Source organism: Hippocampus guttulatus, chromosome 2, assembly GCF_054856545.1.
Source record: "Hippocampus guttulatus isolate MCC_2025c chromosome 2, RoL_Hgut_1.0, whole genome shotgun sequence".
NCBI classification, from domain to species: Eukaryota; Metazoa; Chordata; class Actinopteri; order Syngnathiformes; family Syngnathidae; genus Hippocampus; species Hippocampus guttulatus.
Window position 1 is genome coordinate 11,220,016 of NC_141262.1, and position 15,416 is coordinate 11,235,431.

General features: G+C 42.5%; 2 protein-coding genes across 8 annotated transcripts; one reads left to right on the forward strand and one right to left on the reverse strand.

Annotated features, from left to right (window-relative positions):
* Positions 1–188: 188 nt before the first annotated feature.
* On the forward strand, positions 189–11,253 carry ankrd13d (ankyrin repeat domain 13 family, member D). Of its 2 annotated transcripts, none has more exons than XM_086136710.1 (16): positions 189–1,017; positions 1,099–1,234; positions 1,320–1,444; positions 1,847–1,892; positions 2,308–2,451; positions 2,541–2,730; positions 4,634–4,700; positions 4,922–5,003; positions 5,123–5,184; positions 5,532–5,662; positions 5,740–5,897; positions 5,977–6,090; positions 8,901–9,073; positions 9,401–9,480; positions 9,738–9,974; positions 10,757–11,253. In XM_086136710.1, exons 1-16 carry the CDS (start codon positions 934–936, stop codon positions 10,818–10,820), a joined length of 1,893 nt encoding a protein of 630 aa, XP_085992836.1. In that variant the 5' UTR covers positions 189–933; the 3' UTR covers positions 10,821–11,253. The 2 variants fall into 2 exon arrangements, with proteins under 2 accessions (XP_085992836.1, XP_085992843.1); XM_086136717.1 differs by having other exon boundaries at positions 1,102–1,234.
* LOC147208517 (signal-transducing adaptor protein 1-like) lies at positions 9,829–15,289 on the reverse strand. Of its 6 annotated transcripts, none has more exons than XR_015103727.1 (9): positions 14,970–15,288; positions 14,814–14,885; positions 14,493–14,609; positions 14,294–14,350; positions 13,335–13,703; positions 12,954–13,023; positions 12,405–12,507; positions 11,785–11,910; positions 9,829–11,703 (listed from the first exon to the last, which is right to left on the reverse strand). XR_015103727.1 is itself a non-coding variant. In XM_086136751.1 (9 exons), the coding sequence occupies exons 1-8, from the start codon at positions 15,069–15,071 to the stop codon at positions 11,805–11,807; spliced, it is 966 nt and encodes a 321-aa protein (XP_085992877.1). In that variant the 5' UTR covers positions 15,072–15,289; the 3' UTR covers positions 9,829–11,698; positions 11,785–11,804. The 6 variants fall into 6 exon arrangements, 4 of the variants coding, with proteins under 4 accessions (XP_085992877.1, XP_085992872.1, XP_085992865.1 ...); XM_086136751.1 differs by having other exon boundaries at positions 9,829–11,698; positions 11,785–11,869; positions 13,324–13,703; positions 14,970–15,289; XM_086136746.1 differs by having other exon boundaries at positions 11,785–11,869; positions 13,324–13,703; positions 14,970–15,289.
* Positions 15,290–15,416: the final 127 nt, after the last annotated feature.

Below are 15,416 nucleotides of genomic sequence, written 5' to 3' on the forward strand. Positions count from 1 at the left end.
CACTGAGTACTGATGTTTTCCCCCATGTACCTGTATTCCATTTCGTAAATAAATGCATTAACCAAAACTAATTACCCCATGCCAAAATAACTACATTAGTTGAATTTCCAATGAAAACGATACACGATCGTTATCAATAACCGAGTGACCTGTAGCCAGTCAGCTGATGAGCGGCTCCACCCTCCACAACCAGGAAGAGAAGCGACGCCTACCTCTACGGATAAATAAACTAGCATCTGCCGTCCTATTGCGTGTCAGCCACAGATGTCATCACACAAATTCCACAGACAAGTGATGGCGCTTAGATTTCAAGTGGACAAGAGTTGAGCGTGGGGGGCAGCAGCTGTAATCAACACCGGACGCCGGAGGACTCGTGGATGTCCAACTCGAGGAAAGGCCATATATTTGAACAAAGTCCTGCGAATACACCAGGGATGTGGGTGGCGAGCTTTCACATCGGTCGGATTCCACTCTCTTAAGGAACGATAATGTACGGACGTGGATGTAAGGTGTTCACCACCTTGGTGTTTTTCCTTCATAATGGAAGGGTGGAGCTAGAAACACAGTTGTTATACAGTACTGTAAGTCCAGTTATACATGTTAGCCTAGCTCACTAGCCCATAGTTCTTAACCGTTACATCAAATTAGTGGGCTGAGTTCGCCAGGCAACTCAGCCCACTAATTTAAAAAGGTACACACGACATTCAGGTTCGTTGACTTCCTCGCGTTAGCAACGCGGATATATTTGTTCCGTGACAGGTTTTTACCAGCGCAGCAACCCCCTTTCCTCCCCTTTCGTCATTGGATTATGTATTTTGCTGTTGCTTTGTCAGAGCTAGCCTGTTAGCTAACCAACTAGCTAGACACAAGAAGTCGCTAAATCCCATCGCAAAGAGCTTAGAAAAAAATTAGACTGTTAAGCGAGCGACAAACATGGCCCAAGAAGAGTTTCCTTTGCATTTCCTGGTGTGGAACAATCAGTATCAGGAGCTCGACCAGGAGATGCAAAAGGCAGAGGTAGGTTTGTTTGACATCTTTATGTCTAAAGTGTCGTACTGCATTGCGCTGAAGATGCTTGTTGCGTGTGTGCCACCGCAGCAGGACCTGGAGCGAGCGGATCCAAGGGGGCGCACCCCTTTGGAGCTCGCAGTGTCCCTGGGCCACCTGGAGTCCACCCGAGTGCTGCTCAGATACACGGCAGACCCAACACACTGCAACGCACAAGGCTGGACGAGTGGGTTCTCCGTTGTGGCCTCCTGTTTTCTCTTGCCGGGGTAAACAAAGCATCACTGATGAACAGTCGTGTGTTTGGGTTTCAGTCTTGCAGGAGGCAGTGAGCACTGGGGATCCTGAGCTGGTTCAACTGGTGCTTCAGTACAGAGACTTCAAACGGGCAACTGAGCGGCTGGCAGGCATCCCAGAGCTGCTGAGCAAACTAAGACAGGTAAAAAAAAAAGTACAAAAACAACTCAAAATGCTTCACCTCTCTGAAGCTGCATTTTCATATTTCTTTTCACAATTGACTCAAGCATGGTGTCTAACATTACACATTATTTATCTCAGTGATTCCGTGCAAAGGTCAATTATTATTTTAATTATTTTATTGACTACAAATGATGTATCTTCATTCATCTATTTATGCCAGTGAAGTATAGAGACAGGCAGAACAATTCTTTGCTCTTCCAATAAATGGCAATTAACTCGTGTGTGTGTGTGCTCTTTTTGTAACATGTTTGCATGCTTTGAGATTTTATTTTTTGATGCAAAATGTGTGCAGGAGGGTCAATTGAATGTGGTGAAACACTAAGTTGTCTGATCTTTCTGCTTTCATCTCTGTGTGTTCCAGGCGCGAGACTTCTATGTGGAGATGAAATGGGAGTTCACCAGTTGGGGTGACTGTTTTTATTAATCAGCACTGAGGCTTCAATGAAGCCAGCTAACCCTCATCATTACTGGAACCTCAAAGTTCGAACCAAATAACCTTCTGATTCAGTTGGATTGCAAAAAAATTACCCACAGGCAATAATGGAAATAGAAATAATAAATTTCAGGTGCAATCATCTAACATTTTTAATTGATGTAGAGTGAATGTTGCATTGTAAAAAAGTAAATTAAACACGGCCTTAACTCTAACAGCAAATGCTTTTAAAACATTACTCTTCTCCTCGTGTGGATTCTGTATTTTACCTCATGAGACAGTGTAGAATCTACAGTACACTGTAGATGATCGGAGTCCTATGGCTGTAATGTCAGCATCAAACCTCCTGTCTTCGTTGTTCAAAAATGCTTCTACCAATCCTCCCTCAGTGCCTTTGGTGTCCAAGGTGTGCCCAAGTGATGTGTACCGGGTGTGGAAGAGTGGCTCGTGTCTCCGCGTAGACACAACCCTCCTGGGTTTTGAACACATGACCTGGCTGAAAGGGCGGCGGAGCTACATCTTTAAGGGTGGAGGTTTGTGTGCAAAAGTCTGACCGTGACCTCTATAACTTTCCCTGCCAAGCTCGTTGTACTCCAATGTCATCCCTCCCTCCTCTTTGTAGACAATGGAGCCATGGTCATGGAGGTGGACCATGAGAAGCAGGTGGTGTACACGGAGCCACTTGTCTTGTCTCCACGTGATGCGCCGTCCCTGCTCGCCGCCATGCAGCCTTCGCAAGAGAACACTGCCCAAAGACTCACATCGCCGATCGTCTCCACACACCTCAACACACGCAACATTGCCTTTGAGCGGTAAGGCACGTGTACTGTCTTAAATAACCCCCTTTTTAGTGCTGTGAGATCCACCAGAGGATCTTATGTTAGTGAGGAAATGCTTTTGACTTTCTTTAATATTAGACCGGTGATCCTTTAGTCTCTGTCCCAAGTGAAATAATGAAAGGTTGCAAGCTTAAAGAGTGGGTCAAAGTTGCATTAAAATACAGTGGAACCTCAATTGATAACATTAATTGGTTCCGTGAACCTGTTTGTTACCTGAAACGGTCATAAATCAGGGGAATGTTTCTCATTGAAATAAATGCAAATGCAATTTACCCACTCCAGCCCCCAGACTAAGTTATACATTTTTAAATTGGTGTGCAGTTTAAAAATAAATACATAGCAATATAGAAATAAGTGAAAACACACTATTACGAAGACATGAAACAACTCTTGCTCATTAACTTAACTGAAGTAGGGGGGAAAGGGGAGGATAGCCCCATCTTCTTCCCTAATAACCTGGGGAAATTCTGATTCAAGTTTTTCTTTTTCTTCAATCCGTTTCGTTTCTAATTTATTGTTTGACTTTGTCATGCCGAACCAGGGAGACTTGTCTTTTTCTTTGTACCCCAAAAAACAATTCGGATGTCGCATTGTATTTGGTTGTTTTTATGTCCATCCATCCATTTTTCATTTTGTTTATCCACAGACCTGTAGACAAAAAATAATTCATGCTCTTAAAGGCATTCTTGGTCTCTTTATAACCACACGGGCTAAACCCCGGTGGGACGAAAGAAGACGTGGACAGGACAGCTGTTGTTGGTAGAAAAATATATATATTTGGACAGAAAGAAAAAAGGAGAGACACATACAAATGACTGGAGAGCGTGTCCGTCCGACCTCGAGCATGGTGTCGTCTCACCTCACTAGCTGAGCTGTTGTTGTGGCTAGTCGAGCTTAGCTGTTGAAAGAGATCAAAACTCTTTGATGTGTAACGTCCATTGCGTCAGCACTGATTGGTTGAAGCCAAAAGACGTGCGTGCGTACACGTCCGCGCGAATGCACGCACAGCGGAGCGCAGCGGACTATCGACTGCTGAGTCGCGCTTCACTCGAGTGGCATCGCAACACTCTCAATCACAACAAAGGACAATTTCGAGTGTCCCATTAACATTGTGCCATCCCCTGCCATGCATGTTTTTGGAATGTGGGAGGACACCGGAGTACCTCGAGAAAACCCAAGTAGGCACGGGGAGAACATGCAAACTCCACACAGTCAGTCTTGGCCCAGGAATCGACCGCTGCACCTCTGCCCTGTGAGGCGGATGTGCTAAAGAGCTGACTACAGTGCCGCCCTTGTTTTTTTTTTTTTTTTTTTAATAATATTTGTCAAATATATTTATAATTTTCAATTGTCTTGCTCACACTATCACCAGGGAGCATGTTTTATTTACAGAGGGCAGTGCTTCTTTGGAATGGACACTGCCGCTTCTGGCATCTGTAATTGTGTGAATGTGTCAAATTTAGGTGGAACTTCTGCTTTGCAACATGCGTGGACAGCTATTTTGACGTGATTACACTGACAGTCATTGCTCAATTAAAGAGACTGAAATAAAATGATTTGGGGACTTAACTTTGGCTACCACGTCAATCATTTGTGACTGGAATATTGAGGATGCAGACGGGGAACTTCTGCCTACACTGGACTTCCCTATCTACAGAGGGATACAACTGTTTCTCAGTACTTCACAACAATGCGTGATGCACATTGTCAATGAGGTTATGCAGCCCGAGAAGAAGCACAAAATAGATCCATCCGCTAGTCCATGACAAGACTGTTTGTATGTCGAAAATATGTGCCCATGTGCATAGGGCACTCGAATTGTTCATAAACTGGGATGTTCATAGGTCGAGGTTCCACGATGTACTTTTGTTTTTAGGAACAAGTCTGGGATTTGGGGCTGGCGTTCTGAGAAGAGTGAAATGGTCAGTGGATATGAAGCCAAGGTGAGACTTATGACTCCATTTTTAATCAGTAACTCAGAGAAGTAACTGGACATTCATTTACTGTCGTGTATTTTTTAATCCAAAATATGACAGACTGAAGGCATTTTGTCTTGTTGGTGTCCCAAATGTACACGATAAATGTACTATGTCAAGTTGGACTATCTAGCATCTACCGTAAATGTTTTTTTATGGAGATGAAACGCTTTGTGTCGGTGTTCAAGGTTTACAGTGCGACCAATGTGGAGCTGGTAACTCGGTCAAGAACGGAGCATCTGTCAGACCAGGATAAATCCCGGAGCAAAGGTGAGGTCACAGAGCAATTTCATGTCAGACCAAACCCCAAATAACTTTGTACATTCTTAAACCCTTAAACTCTAGAGCACATTATGTCCATTACACTTTATGCCATATGTCCCATTCAGGGTCCAAAACTCCTCTGCAGTCCTTCTTGGGAATAGCTGAACAGCACACAGCTTACAATGGGGTAAGCACCACTGAATCACATGATCCCACCTACAGCACATACCACCTCCTTGAAGAGAATAACACTTTTATTTGTCACTGAGAGGGACTGAAAAAATGCTTTTACTCTCTATTTTATTGAACATGTTGAATGTGCACACAATCCAGTATAGCCCTTGGATTCACACCTATGGACAGATTTCGAGTTTTAGATTAAGCTAAAATCCGTTTTTGACTGCAGCATAAAATCAACACTGGGACAGAGATAACATGGCACCTTGCTATGAGGAGACAGTGCTATCTACAGTGCTTCCTAGTTTTTACTGTTGCATTAATTGACATTTCAGTGTCTGTCTTACGGTCATGTAGAGTAACGTGTCCCAGTGCGCCAGTCCACACAACCCCACGGCCATCACGGCTGAAGAATACTTCAATCCAGAGTTCAACCTCAACGGCCGAGACATTGGACGTCCCATCGAGCTCACCAGCAAAGTACAGAGGTATGACTGAGCTGCGAAAACGTGACATGACCATGCAGGAGTGAACTCAACATTTGTTCTGTCTGCGTCATCTCCAGGTTCAAGGCAAATCTGTGGTTGAGTGAGACTCATCCTTTGTCGCTGGCCGAACAGGTGACACCCATCATCGATCTCATGGCCATCTCCAACGCTCACTTTGCTAAGTTGCGTGACTTCATCACCTTACGCTTGCCTCCAGGTTTTCCAGTCAAAATCGGTGAGAGCAAAGTCCTATTTGGGGGCTGATCATCACTTAACTCGTTTGCTTTTCTGATTGAATTGCCTCTGCTCCTCAGAGATTCCGCTGTTTCACGTGCTGAATGCCAGAGTGACCTTCAGTAACTTGTGCGGCTGTGACGAGCCAGTGAGCTCAGTGACGGTTCACAAACCAGAGAGCTCGGAAGAAACAGGTAACTATTAATTCACACTCCCAAAATTGGTCTGCATCACTCAACTGGGCAAGCCCATCATCATTTCCAGTTCAAGTTAATGGTAGTCAATCACTGTGTATTGATGCATATTGTTTACAAACATAAAAAGGTCTATTCCGTTATTTCAAACTTGAGGTTGATAGAAGATGGAGTGAGTTAATAAAAGAATTACACATCTCATACATTTATAGCGTAAAATACCACCTCATGAGTTATACAACTAGTGCATCGCGCTGCACACCAAGCGACGAAACCGTACGCCACTGGCCCAGTGTGCAGGGTTTAGCACCTAGTTTTTTTCCATGAGTGACTACTACTTGGCAACTAGTTTTGCGGTCATTTAGAATTTGAATCACAGGTGAACGAAAATGCATGGTTGCAGATGTAACAGGCTTTCCAAAATGTGATGTTCTATTCTATCACATGATCTTTCACAACAACAATTATATTTCCAGGTACCAAGCGAGATCCAGCCAAGCCGTACTAATTTGGTATATATCGGAGGCCACCAAGCTTTTTGAAATTCAGAGCCACTTCTTTGGCACTGATGAATGTGAAGGGCTACCACTTTGATATATACCTCTGGAATTACAAATTTGCTCAAATTTCCGTTAATCGTGTTCTGTTATCATGATATTCATTTGTGTGAAAACACTGATCACGTTCATGATTTCTGACAACAATTGAGAAACTCATACATATCACACATGCAATCTATTTATACACATATAAATTCAGCTTTTTTCCTCCAGGTCCCGATGAGTAAAAAATAAATCATGTAAAAAAATATGTCATCTTCACTTGAATGTGAACGCTTCACTCTAGGACTCTAATAATAATAATAATAATAATACATTTTATTTGAAAGCGCTTTTCATCACACTCAAAGACACTTTTCAAGAGCTTAAAACACAGGATAAAAATGTGCACTTAAAACAAGCATACATAATTTACAAAAGTACATTTAGATGAACAAAAAGCAAAAATGGGTAAAAGAGATTAAAAGGTGTTAAAAGCATTGCGGAACAGATGAGTTTTGAGAGATGATTTGAAGGATTGGAGGTCAGTACAGTTGCGGATGTGTTGTGGTAAAGCGTTCCAGAGGGTGGGGGCGGCGACAGAGAAGGCTCGGCCCCACCATGGTTTTGAGCTTGGTCACAGGGATGGCGAGGAGGTTTGTGTTTGAGGAGCGGAGATTGCGGGAAGGAGTGTATTGGTAAAGAAGGTCGGAAAGGTAGGAGGGGGCCTGATTGTGAAGGGCTTTATAGGTGAGTAGGAGCAGTTTAAATTGAATACGCTGGGGAACGGGGAGCCAGTGGAGGTTTGTAACTCATTCAGTACCAGACAATTCTGGACCAAGCCTGAAAAGACGTTTAAAAACGTCTTTGGGAGTGAATGAGTTAAGTACGGGGTGATGTGATCACAGGTGTGGGTGAGTAGGCGGGCGGCGGCATTCTGGATGTACTGTAGTTTATTGAGGAGTTTGGAGGTTGTACCGTAGCGAATGCTATTACAATAGTCAAGGCGGAGGTGATGAAGGCGTGGATGAGGGTTTGAGCAGCGTTGAAAGAAAGTGAAAGGCGGAGACGAGAAATGTTTTTGAGGTGGAAGAAAGCAGTTTTGGTGATTTGGGTGATGTGTTGGTCGAAAGAGAGGTTATTATCAAAAAGGACACAGAGGTTGCGACAGTGAGAGGAGGGGGACAGGGTGCAGTTGTCAATAGTGAGGTTAAAGTTGGAGGTTGTTTGGGTGAGGGACCAAGGACCAATTATAAGCAGTAGAGATTTAGTACAGTTAGGAGTGTGAAAGTTTGTTTGCATCCAGGATTTGATATCCTAAAGACAGTTAGACAGGGTGGAGTGGGTTGCTGGGGTAAATGGTGGATATGTACAATTGGACGTCATCAGCGTAGCAGTGGAACTGGAGACCATGATGACGAATGATTTGGCCGAGGGGTAGAAAGTAGAGAATGAAGAGAAGAGGACCAAGCACAGAACCCTGGGGGACACTTTGGGACAGTGGGGCAGTGTAGGAAGAGCAGTTGTTGATGTCTATGAATTGTTTCCTGTCTGTGAGATATGAGTGAAGCCAGGTGAGGACTTTGTCGGTGATGTTTAGGGATTGCAGGTGAGAGAGTAGGATGGAATGGTTGATGGTGTCAAAGGCAGCTGTAAGGTCAAGAAGGATGAGGATGGAGAGTAGGCCGGAGTCAGAGGCGAGGAGGAGGTCATTGGTGATTTTAAGGAGGGCTGTTTCAGTGCTGTGTTGTGTGCGGAATCCAGATTGAAATTGTCCAAAAAGTTGGTTATTGTCGAGGTAGGTTTTAATTTGAGATGCGACGGCACGTTCTATGACTTTGGACAGAAAGGGGAGGTTGGAGACCTAGGACTAGGACAGTATGTGACATAAAAATCAATCACATACTGTATATGGAAACTGTTCCAAAAAGATTCCAATTAGGCTGGGAAAAAAACAATCGCACTTTTCGCTAAAATTTCACAAAAACTTAAAACATCAAAGAAATACACACATCATACTGTCGCTACAATAGCTTGGCAAGTGAAAAAGTTGCCTACAATTCAGTCAAAGTTGAAAGTGGCTGTTGATGACATTTCAGGTGGTCAGAAAGGAATTTTCCAAAATCAGCTTCTGTGGCATTGTTCAAAGTTTTATGTGGTTCAGTCGTGTGCCTTGTTGGCCAAATCACATATATTTACGAAACCCTGAGCCATAAAACGCGCATGGAGTAGTCATCTCCATTTCCATTTTGTGGTAAACTGTCTCCTCAGGGCAGTCGGCCGCTCCCTTCCACTGCGAGGTGAACCCTTCGGTGTTTGAGCCCCCAGCAGACTACACCACGCTTGGACCAGGGCGCAGTGAGCCAATGAGAGATGAGGATGATAACCTGCTGCAGTTTGCCATCCAGCAGAGCCTTTTGGACGCTGGCACAGAGAGTGACCAGGTTAACGATGCAACCTCAGTCACCGCTTCAACTAATCGGCACTTTCATTCTCACAATGTCATTCTTCTACAGTAAACTCAGAATTTTGAAAAGTTGAAGACCATGAACAATCATTGTACCAAACCAAAATAGTTTGGGTTTGTTGTTTGTCCACTGCAAAGACTTTTAGTGGTTGGATCTAATACGAGCATATGATCACTCATACTTTTGTATGAAATCCTGGTAAATTCTTGCGGTATCTGCTGACACGGTCATTGGCCAAAGCAATGAAGCATGTTGGATTGTCACAGATACATTCTTACTTTTTATCGTCTTAATTTTTTTTAGGTGACCATCTGGGAGGCCCTGACCAACAGTCGTCCAGGACCTCAGTCGCCTCTCTATGAGGAAGATCCTCAGCTTGAGAGGTGAACCGACCCCCCCCCCCCCACCCCCCAATGTTGTCAATGTGGAAGTCAGTTCTCTAAAAACATGATGGTCCCTGCCTAATTTGTTGAAAGAAAGGAATTAAGGAATGTAATTAAGCATCTGTGAATAGAACTCTGTCATTAGGGCTTCCTTTCGACGCACTCGGGAAGCAGCTACTACTCCCAATCATCCTGTACTGAGGCCCAGCAGTGATGTCTTTCTCTCTTTCCTCACTATTTGTGCCTCTTTTAAACAGGGCCATTCAGGAGTCTTTGTGCATCTCGTTGGCTAGCAGAGGAGGGGGAGTTGACGCACAGGACCCCAGCCAGCCCCCACCAGACTCCCCGTTGAACCCCACCACCAATTATCCTCTCTCTTACGACACAGTGACCGAGCCGCCGTTATCAGGACACTTTGGTGGGGCGAGCAGCTTCGATGAGCAGCTGCGCATGGCCATGGAGCTGTCATGCCGTGAGCAGGAGGAGATCGACAGGTGAGGGTGTCCTCTCGGAAGAGTTTATTAGCTTTTAGATTTTATTTGCTTTTTAGACAGTTATCAGTACCGCCAATTTCATTAGTTTCCCTTTACCGACACAGTACACATAGTTACAGAGAGCCCATTGTTTTTTTTCTGTGAAATTTTCAACTCTCTGCTGAAAGAACTCACTTTCCCACTTTTTTGTGCTCGTTCTATCATGCTCTAAAATGCCAGAAGATGGTGCCAAAGCCCCGGCTAATCGGAAAGATGAAATACAGTGGCCTTGAGTTTAGTTTGTTCCTTCACCACACTCGGCGCTCAAAACACTTGTATCTCATATACTCTTTTCCTCTTGAAATGAATAGCAATGCCAATCATCCGTTCCGCTAAAGACACCAAAATAACTTTTTAATTAAAAAAATAATACACCTCTCTAATATTGTACTACAGTAATGACATACAGTACTTAATAGAATGTGAAGAGGCAGTACTTTTTTTTGCTTCAATTCAATGGGCATATTGTGCTGCATCTTCTGGTGTGCACATCTTGGCCACCTAGGAGCTTTATAGAACAGATGTACATGGAGACAGTCACAGCTCCTCAGTAAACTGCGATGATAGTCTTACTTTGCAGAGGATACAGTATAAGGCTGTGAACCCTGCACACAACTGGGGTTTACCGTAATCTGGTTCTAGAATTGTGATCAACACTTTAGACTGCCGCCATCGACACATCTTTGTAGATCAATATTGAGTTGACATTTTATTGAATCTGATGATTTGCTAACATTTCACAGGAAGCGTAAAGAGGAAGAGGAGGAGCTCGAGAGGATCCTGCAACTATCACTCACCGAGAAGTAATGTCACTTGAATGGACAAGTGGGTCTTCATTGGGGGACACAAACTCCTAATTTATTCTGTTTTTCTTTTTATTTTGGAACCCCCAGATGCGAAGTTATTAGAGACGTTTTATTTATTTCTTCATCTGATTAGCCTCCCTAAAAAGTATGACGAAAAAGAATGCATGACAAAATGTGCAGACTAGCACTGATTCACATGACAATGAAGGAAGAGATAAAAGGGATTTTTTAAATTATATATTTTGCTGAGTCTTGGTGTCTTTAAAGAGTGATGGACGGTCTACATTCTTTAAACCTATAACATGATCCATGGAACCGATGAAGAGACCCATAATAAAACGTATACAAATATTAGAACATTTGAAACATTTGACTTGCTTGTGTTTGTGTGAAAATTAAATTATGAAATAATATAAAAAATGATCATCTTGGAACCTTTTTTTTTTTCTCCAGTTCTTATCAGAATTAACATTAGTCATTTATTCTGGCAAACACCCAATACTAATAAACTGTATGTAACTACAGTACTGTAACGTTAAAAGAGTCCACTTTATCTTATTTCATCTTCATGAAGTGACAAATTGGTAGTAAACTGTTGTATTTAAAAGTCCATAAACCAAAAAGATCGAATATAGTTGGAATCATAGACAAATTGGATTACCGTACATTGCAGTTACCTTCTGTAGTCCTCAAACAAATAGCTCCAGGCAAGACATTCTCAAGGAAAAGATATACAGTATTCTCTCACTTACAAAATAAATGAAAAAAATGTAAATGTCACACGGACGTACTTGGCATGTGAAATGATGCTGTGCCAGTGAGGGTTTTCTGATTGTAGTTCCTACGCAGTCATACAACTTGCCACAGTTCTTCATCCAGCTGAACTATTCGAAAATATTTTAGACTGTCAGTTCATTTGAACACAGAACAGTTATGGTGATACTTCGGCACGTTTTTATTTGCACCTTTATTCAAGATGTGATCATCAGGGCGCACATATTCTCCTTCCCCAGGCTTGGTCTGTGAAGGCATCATGGGTGCCACTTGTGCCTTGGGTACATTTTTTTGTGTTGAGCGAGGAGGTGTCACCTCTGTAAGTATGACCCCTCACACTTACTGAAATGCTCTCACATTCGCAAGAAAATTAATATTTTACTCATATTCGCCAGTGAAATGCTCTCACATACGTACGATTGAACGATTGGGTTGCGCATGCATGACTCAGAAAAAGGGGTTTGGGGGGTATCACTTTGCCAACATTAAACCAATACATGAAAAAAAAAGAGTGAACATTGTTCATTCATAATTTGATGGTTGTATTTTGTCTGCAATGCATGATTTACGTTTGTCATTGTTATCCCAAAATGCCACGGGGTTGAGCATGTGGAAGTTAAAAGCCCGTGGCATTGTTGCATTTGGCCTATACGTACGTTTGAACGTATTTGCCAGTCTAAATAATTTTACTGCAAATTGACAGCTCCACACTTGCGTACTCATTTAATACATATTTTCAAATATTATATGAGCACATTTCAGTCGTTGGAACAATCGTTTTAGGCTGTCACTGAGCCCATGCTGTGCTCACCGATACGAGTGTCATAGATGTCACCCGGCATGTAAGGATGAAGGCTGTATTCTGTCTTCTCGAGAAAATATTCCAGTACCTCCTGCAGGGAGGAGACTGTCACCTGAAGTGAAACAGACTGTGAGTCAGACCTAAATCATAATTAACCACGGTGTCCTCTACAATGTCAAAGCATATTTATGACATTATTGTTCTCAAATTATTTGTTACTGTGGTTGAAGTTTGTAGTGCTGCAGAATTGCACGTCATTCGCAGAGCTGTTTGTGATACTTTTTGAGGGAAAAAATACTACTACTACTAGTGTAGTCACAAAAACAATTACAGTATCAACTTTTGTATTTGAATTTGATTATCTTTGGGTAAAGGCAAAATTTCTCATACAGCTCTTGGATGTGACTCTTGGGTTGTGCAAGTGTGTACCTAATAAAGTGCTCCCTCAGAATTTCTGCTAAATCCATTGAAGTGGATGTTTACACCATTCAAGCTGTGGTTGAATTTGTATTATTTCTAATACATTAGGCTAATAATGTGAAAGCTCTAAGAACATACTGCTGTTTCCAATTGAATGATAAATCCTGACTTGGTGCAGATCAGCCTGTAGTTCTTCATGACAGGCCCCCTAAAACACAAGTTATTATTACTGCAATGCCTATTCAAACTTGTTCACTAAAAAGATGCATACATTAAAACTCATAACATTAGAATTGTTTATATACAGTATATATTTTTTACTTGTCCCTTGTCAAGTTAGTGCCTTAAATGCTAATACTGTCGAACATTGCCTGTTTTTTTTTTGTTTTTTTCAATCTGATAATTATTATGATACTCTAAGCATGTAGGATACTCTTAGAATACTCTTAGCAATTCCGGGTCTTGTATCTGACACTAAAGTACTTGTTAATAAGACTCCGTCATCTACTTGGCTGTGACTTGTCTGAGAGTGAGGGCATAATTGTTGGCCATGGTGGATGGGCGGAGGATGATGCCTCCATATTCCGGGTTCTGCCTCAACATCTGCTCGGCTTCCTGTCGAGTCACATTGAAGAAACACCTGAAAGATTCAGAGTCAAAATTTAATGGCTGGACAAAAAAAAAAAAAAAACATAACATCTCTGGATTGCTGTGGTCAGACGTGTCCTTATGTGGAGGGACGGATGCAGCGGCTCCAAGAAGGTGGGCCGGTCGAGGAGGAAGTGGGGGTTTCTTTACTTGGGACCTTCTCATTTTCTCCTGAGCCAGAGCATCTTCAAGCAGCAACCTTTGGCCTGGCAGGAGCTGTATCTGACTGGGAATCTCTTTCTATGGGATGACATGGATTTACTTTACATCTAACGGTATAAACATGGATGATTGATGAATAGAAGGAAGGAAGGAAACTACTACTACCCATCCTTCATTATGTTTGATCCAAAGTGAGTGCTTACATGCCTTACAAGACACTATTGTCTCATTGAAACCGAAACCGTGCACAAAATAAAACAAAAACTCAAAGGAAGTTTGTGTTTAAATGGGTTAGTTAATTGTTGACCAGATGTACAAATGGTCCTTGGTTTGGGAGCACTGTGTGTTCTTCCCCTGCATACTGGCAGTGATTATGTCAATCGAAAGGAACTCCAAAATCCCCATCCATCCAATCCTGCTATCCATCTGCTCATCCACACTACTCCTGTTCCCCCAAGTGCCCATGACGTGATATTTTGAACAATGGTTTTATGACTGCATCATATGCATTCTCAAAATACAATAGAGTTACCTGTTTTTGTTGTTGGTTTTTTTTTAACAGAGTAATTTTCAAAGATGATCAAACATTGCCATACATTGCATATGGCTTGCTGAGTTCTAGACAATTTTCCAGGTATTAGAGTGTCTAAAAGTGTTAGTTTACTCACTTTGACAATGGTCATGATGTAACTCCGCCACTCTTCTCCTGTATCAGGGTTTTCTATCTGTTCAGCCCCCAAAAAATAAAGGAATAAAAGAATGTGTGTGTGTGTGTGTGTCTCTCTCTCTCGCTCCCCCCCCCCCCCCCACACACACAAATAAATTGCAGTTATCGCATGATAGCCTCGTTTTTCAACTGCATAACACCTTCAAGTGGATCTCATCTGTGTGCATCATCAGGGTGAAGATTGTGGACATCTTCCTTTGATATGCAGATGCTAACTGCATGGAGCTCAGCTGCAGCAGATTCAGCTTCTCTGTGTACTGATGGAGGGAGGACTTCATTAAAATCACTTCACTGAATCTACAAGTAGACATCATGTCAAAGTATTCATCCATCCATCCATTTTTTTAAACTATAAATCTTTTTCAGGGTCATGGGTGAGCTGGAGGCTATCGCAGCTGACTTTGAGCAGGAGGGGTACAAATCAGTAATCACTATAATGGGATTGCAAAAGTTGGCCTCACTGTATCCTGCTTTTCATCTTTGTACAGAAATAAGGTGTCTCCACGTAGCTCTGCGAAGTACTTCTTGAAATCCTGAAGATGATAGATGTCATTAGGTTAACTAAGCTGCACAGTGCATTCCTTTTTCCCAAGTCAGTTCTCATCATTTGCCCTTACCGTCTCATAGGAGTGTTTCTTGAGCAGGTGCCCTGAGTAGTAGAGAGGCAGAGCTGTGATATGGGCCCGCCGCTTGTAGACCACTCTGGGGGGCACAGACATAATTCTGAATTCTAGGCGTTCTTGGAGCTTCTGCAATCCCGGTTTAATCCAAATTGACCTTAATTCACTTCGAAGCAGTCCAGAAACTCCTCAGAGCATCTGCATAGCTGCTTTCCTTGTGGTGTTCCTGAAAATAGTGACGGATTCAAGCTTATTCACCCCCCTTTTCATTCGGTCATCATGTGGTCAGGTTGGTGAGAATGAGGAAGCACTTGGGTGATATATAAATGAGGAAGTAGTCAATATAATTTAACACCTCCCAAAAAGAAAAACCCTCTTACCTCATACACCACACTATCAGAATCCGTGTGAAGCCTTCAAATATAAGCCAGGTTAATTATTGAA

Excerpts from the sequence above, each read along its gene's own strand:
- ankrd13d (XM_086136710.1), top strand. The coding sequence starts at position 934 with ATGGCCCAAGAAGAGTTTCCTTTGCATTTCCTGGTGTGGAACAATCAG. Across the intron at positions 5,663-5,739 it reads CTCACCAGCAAAGTACAGAG|GTTCAAGGCAAATCTGTGGT; the intron begins GTATGACTGAGC and ends CGTCATCTCCAG. Across the intron at positions 9,975-10,756 it reads GAGCAGGAGGAGATCGACAG|GAAGCGTAAAGAGGAAGAGG; the intron begins GTGAGGGTGTCC and ends AACATTTCACAG.
- LOC147208517 (XM_086136730.1), bottom strand. The coding sequence starts at position 14,684 with ATGGATGAATACTTTGACATGATGTCTACTTGTAGATTCAGTGAAGTG. Across the intron at positions 14,351-14,492 it reads CAGATGAGATCCACTTGAAG|ATAGAAAACCCTGATACAGG; the intron begins GTGTTATGCAGT and ends GGGGCTGAACAG. Across the intron at positions 13,704-14,293 it reads ACATCATGACCATTGTCAAA|AAAGAGATTCCCAGTCAGAT; the intron begins GTGAGTAAACTA and ends GTCATCCCATAG.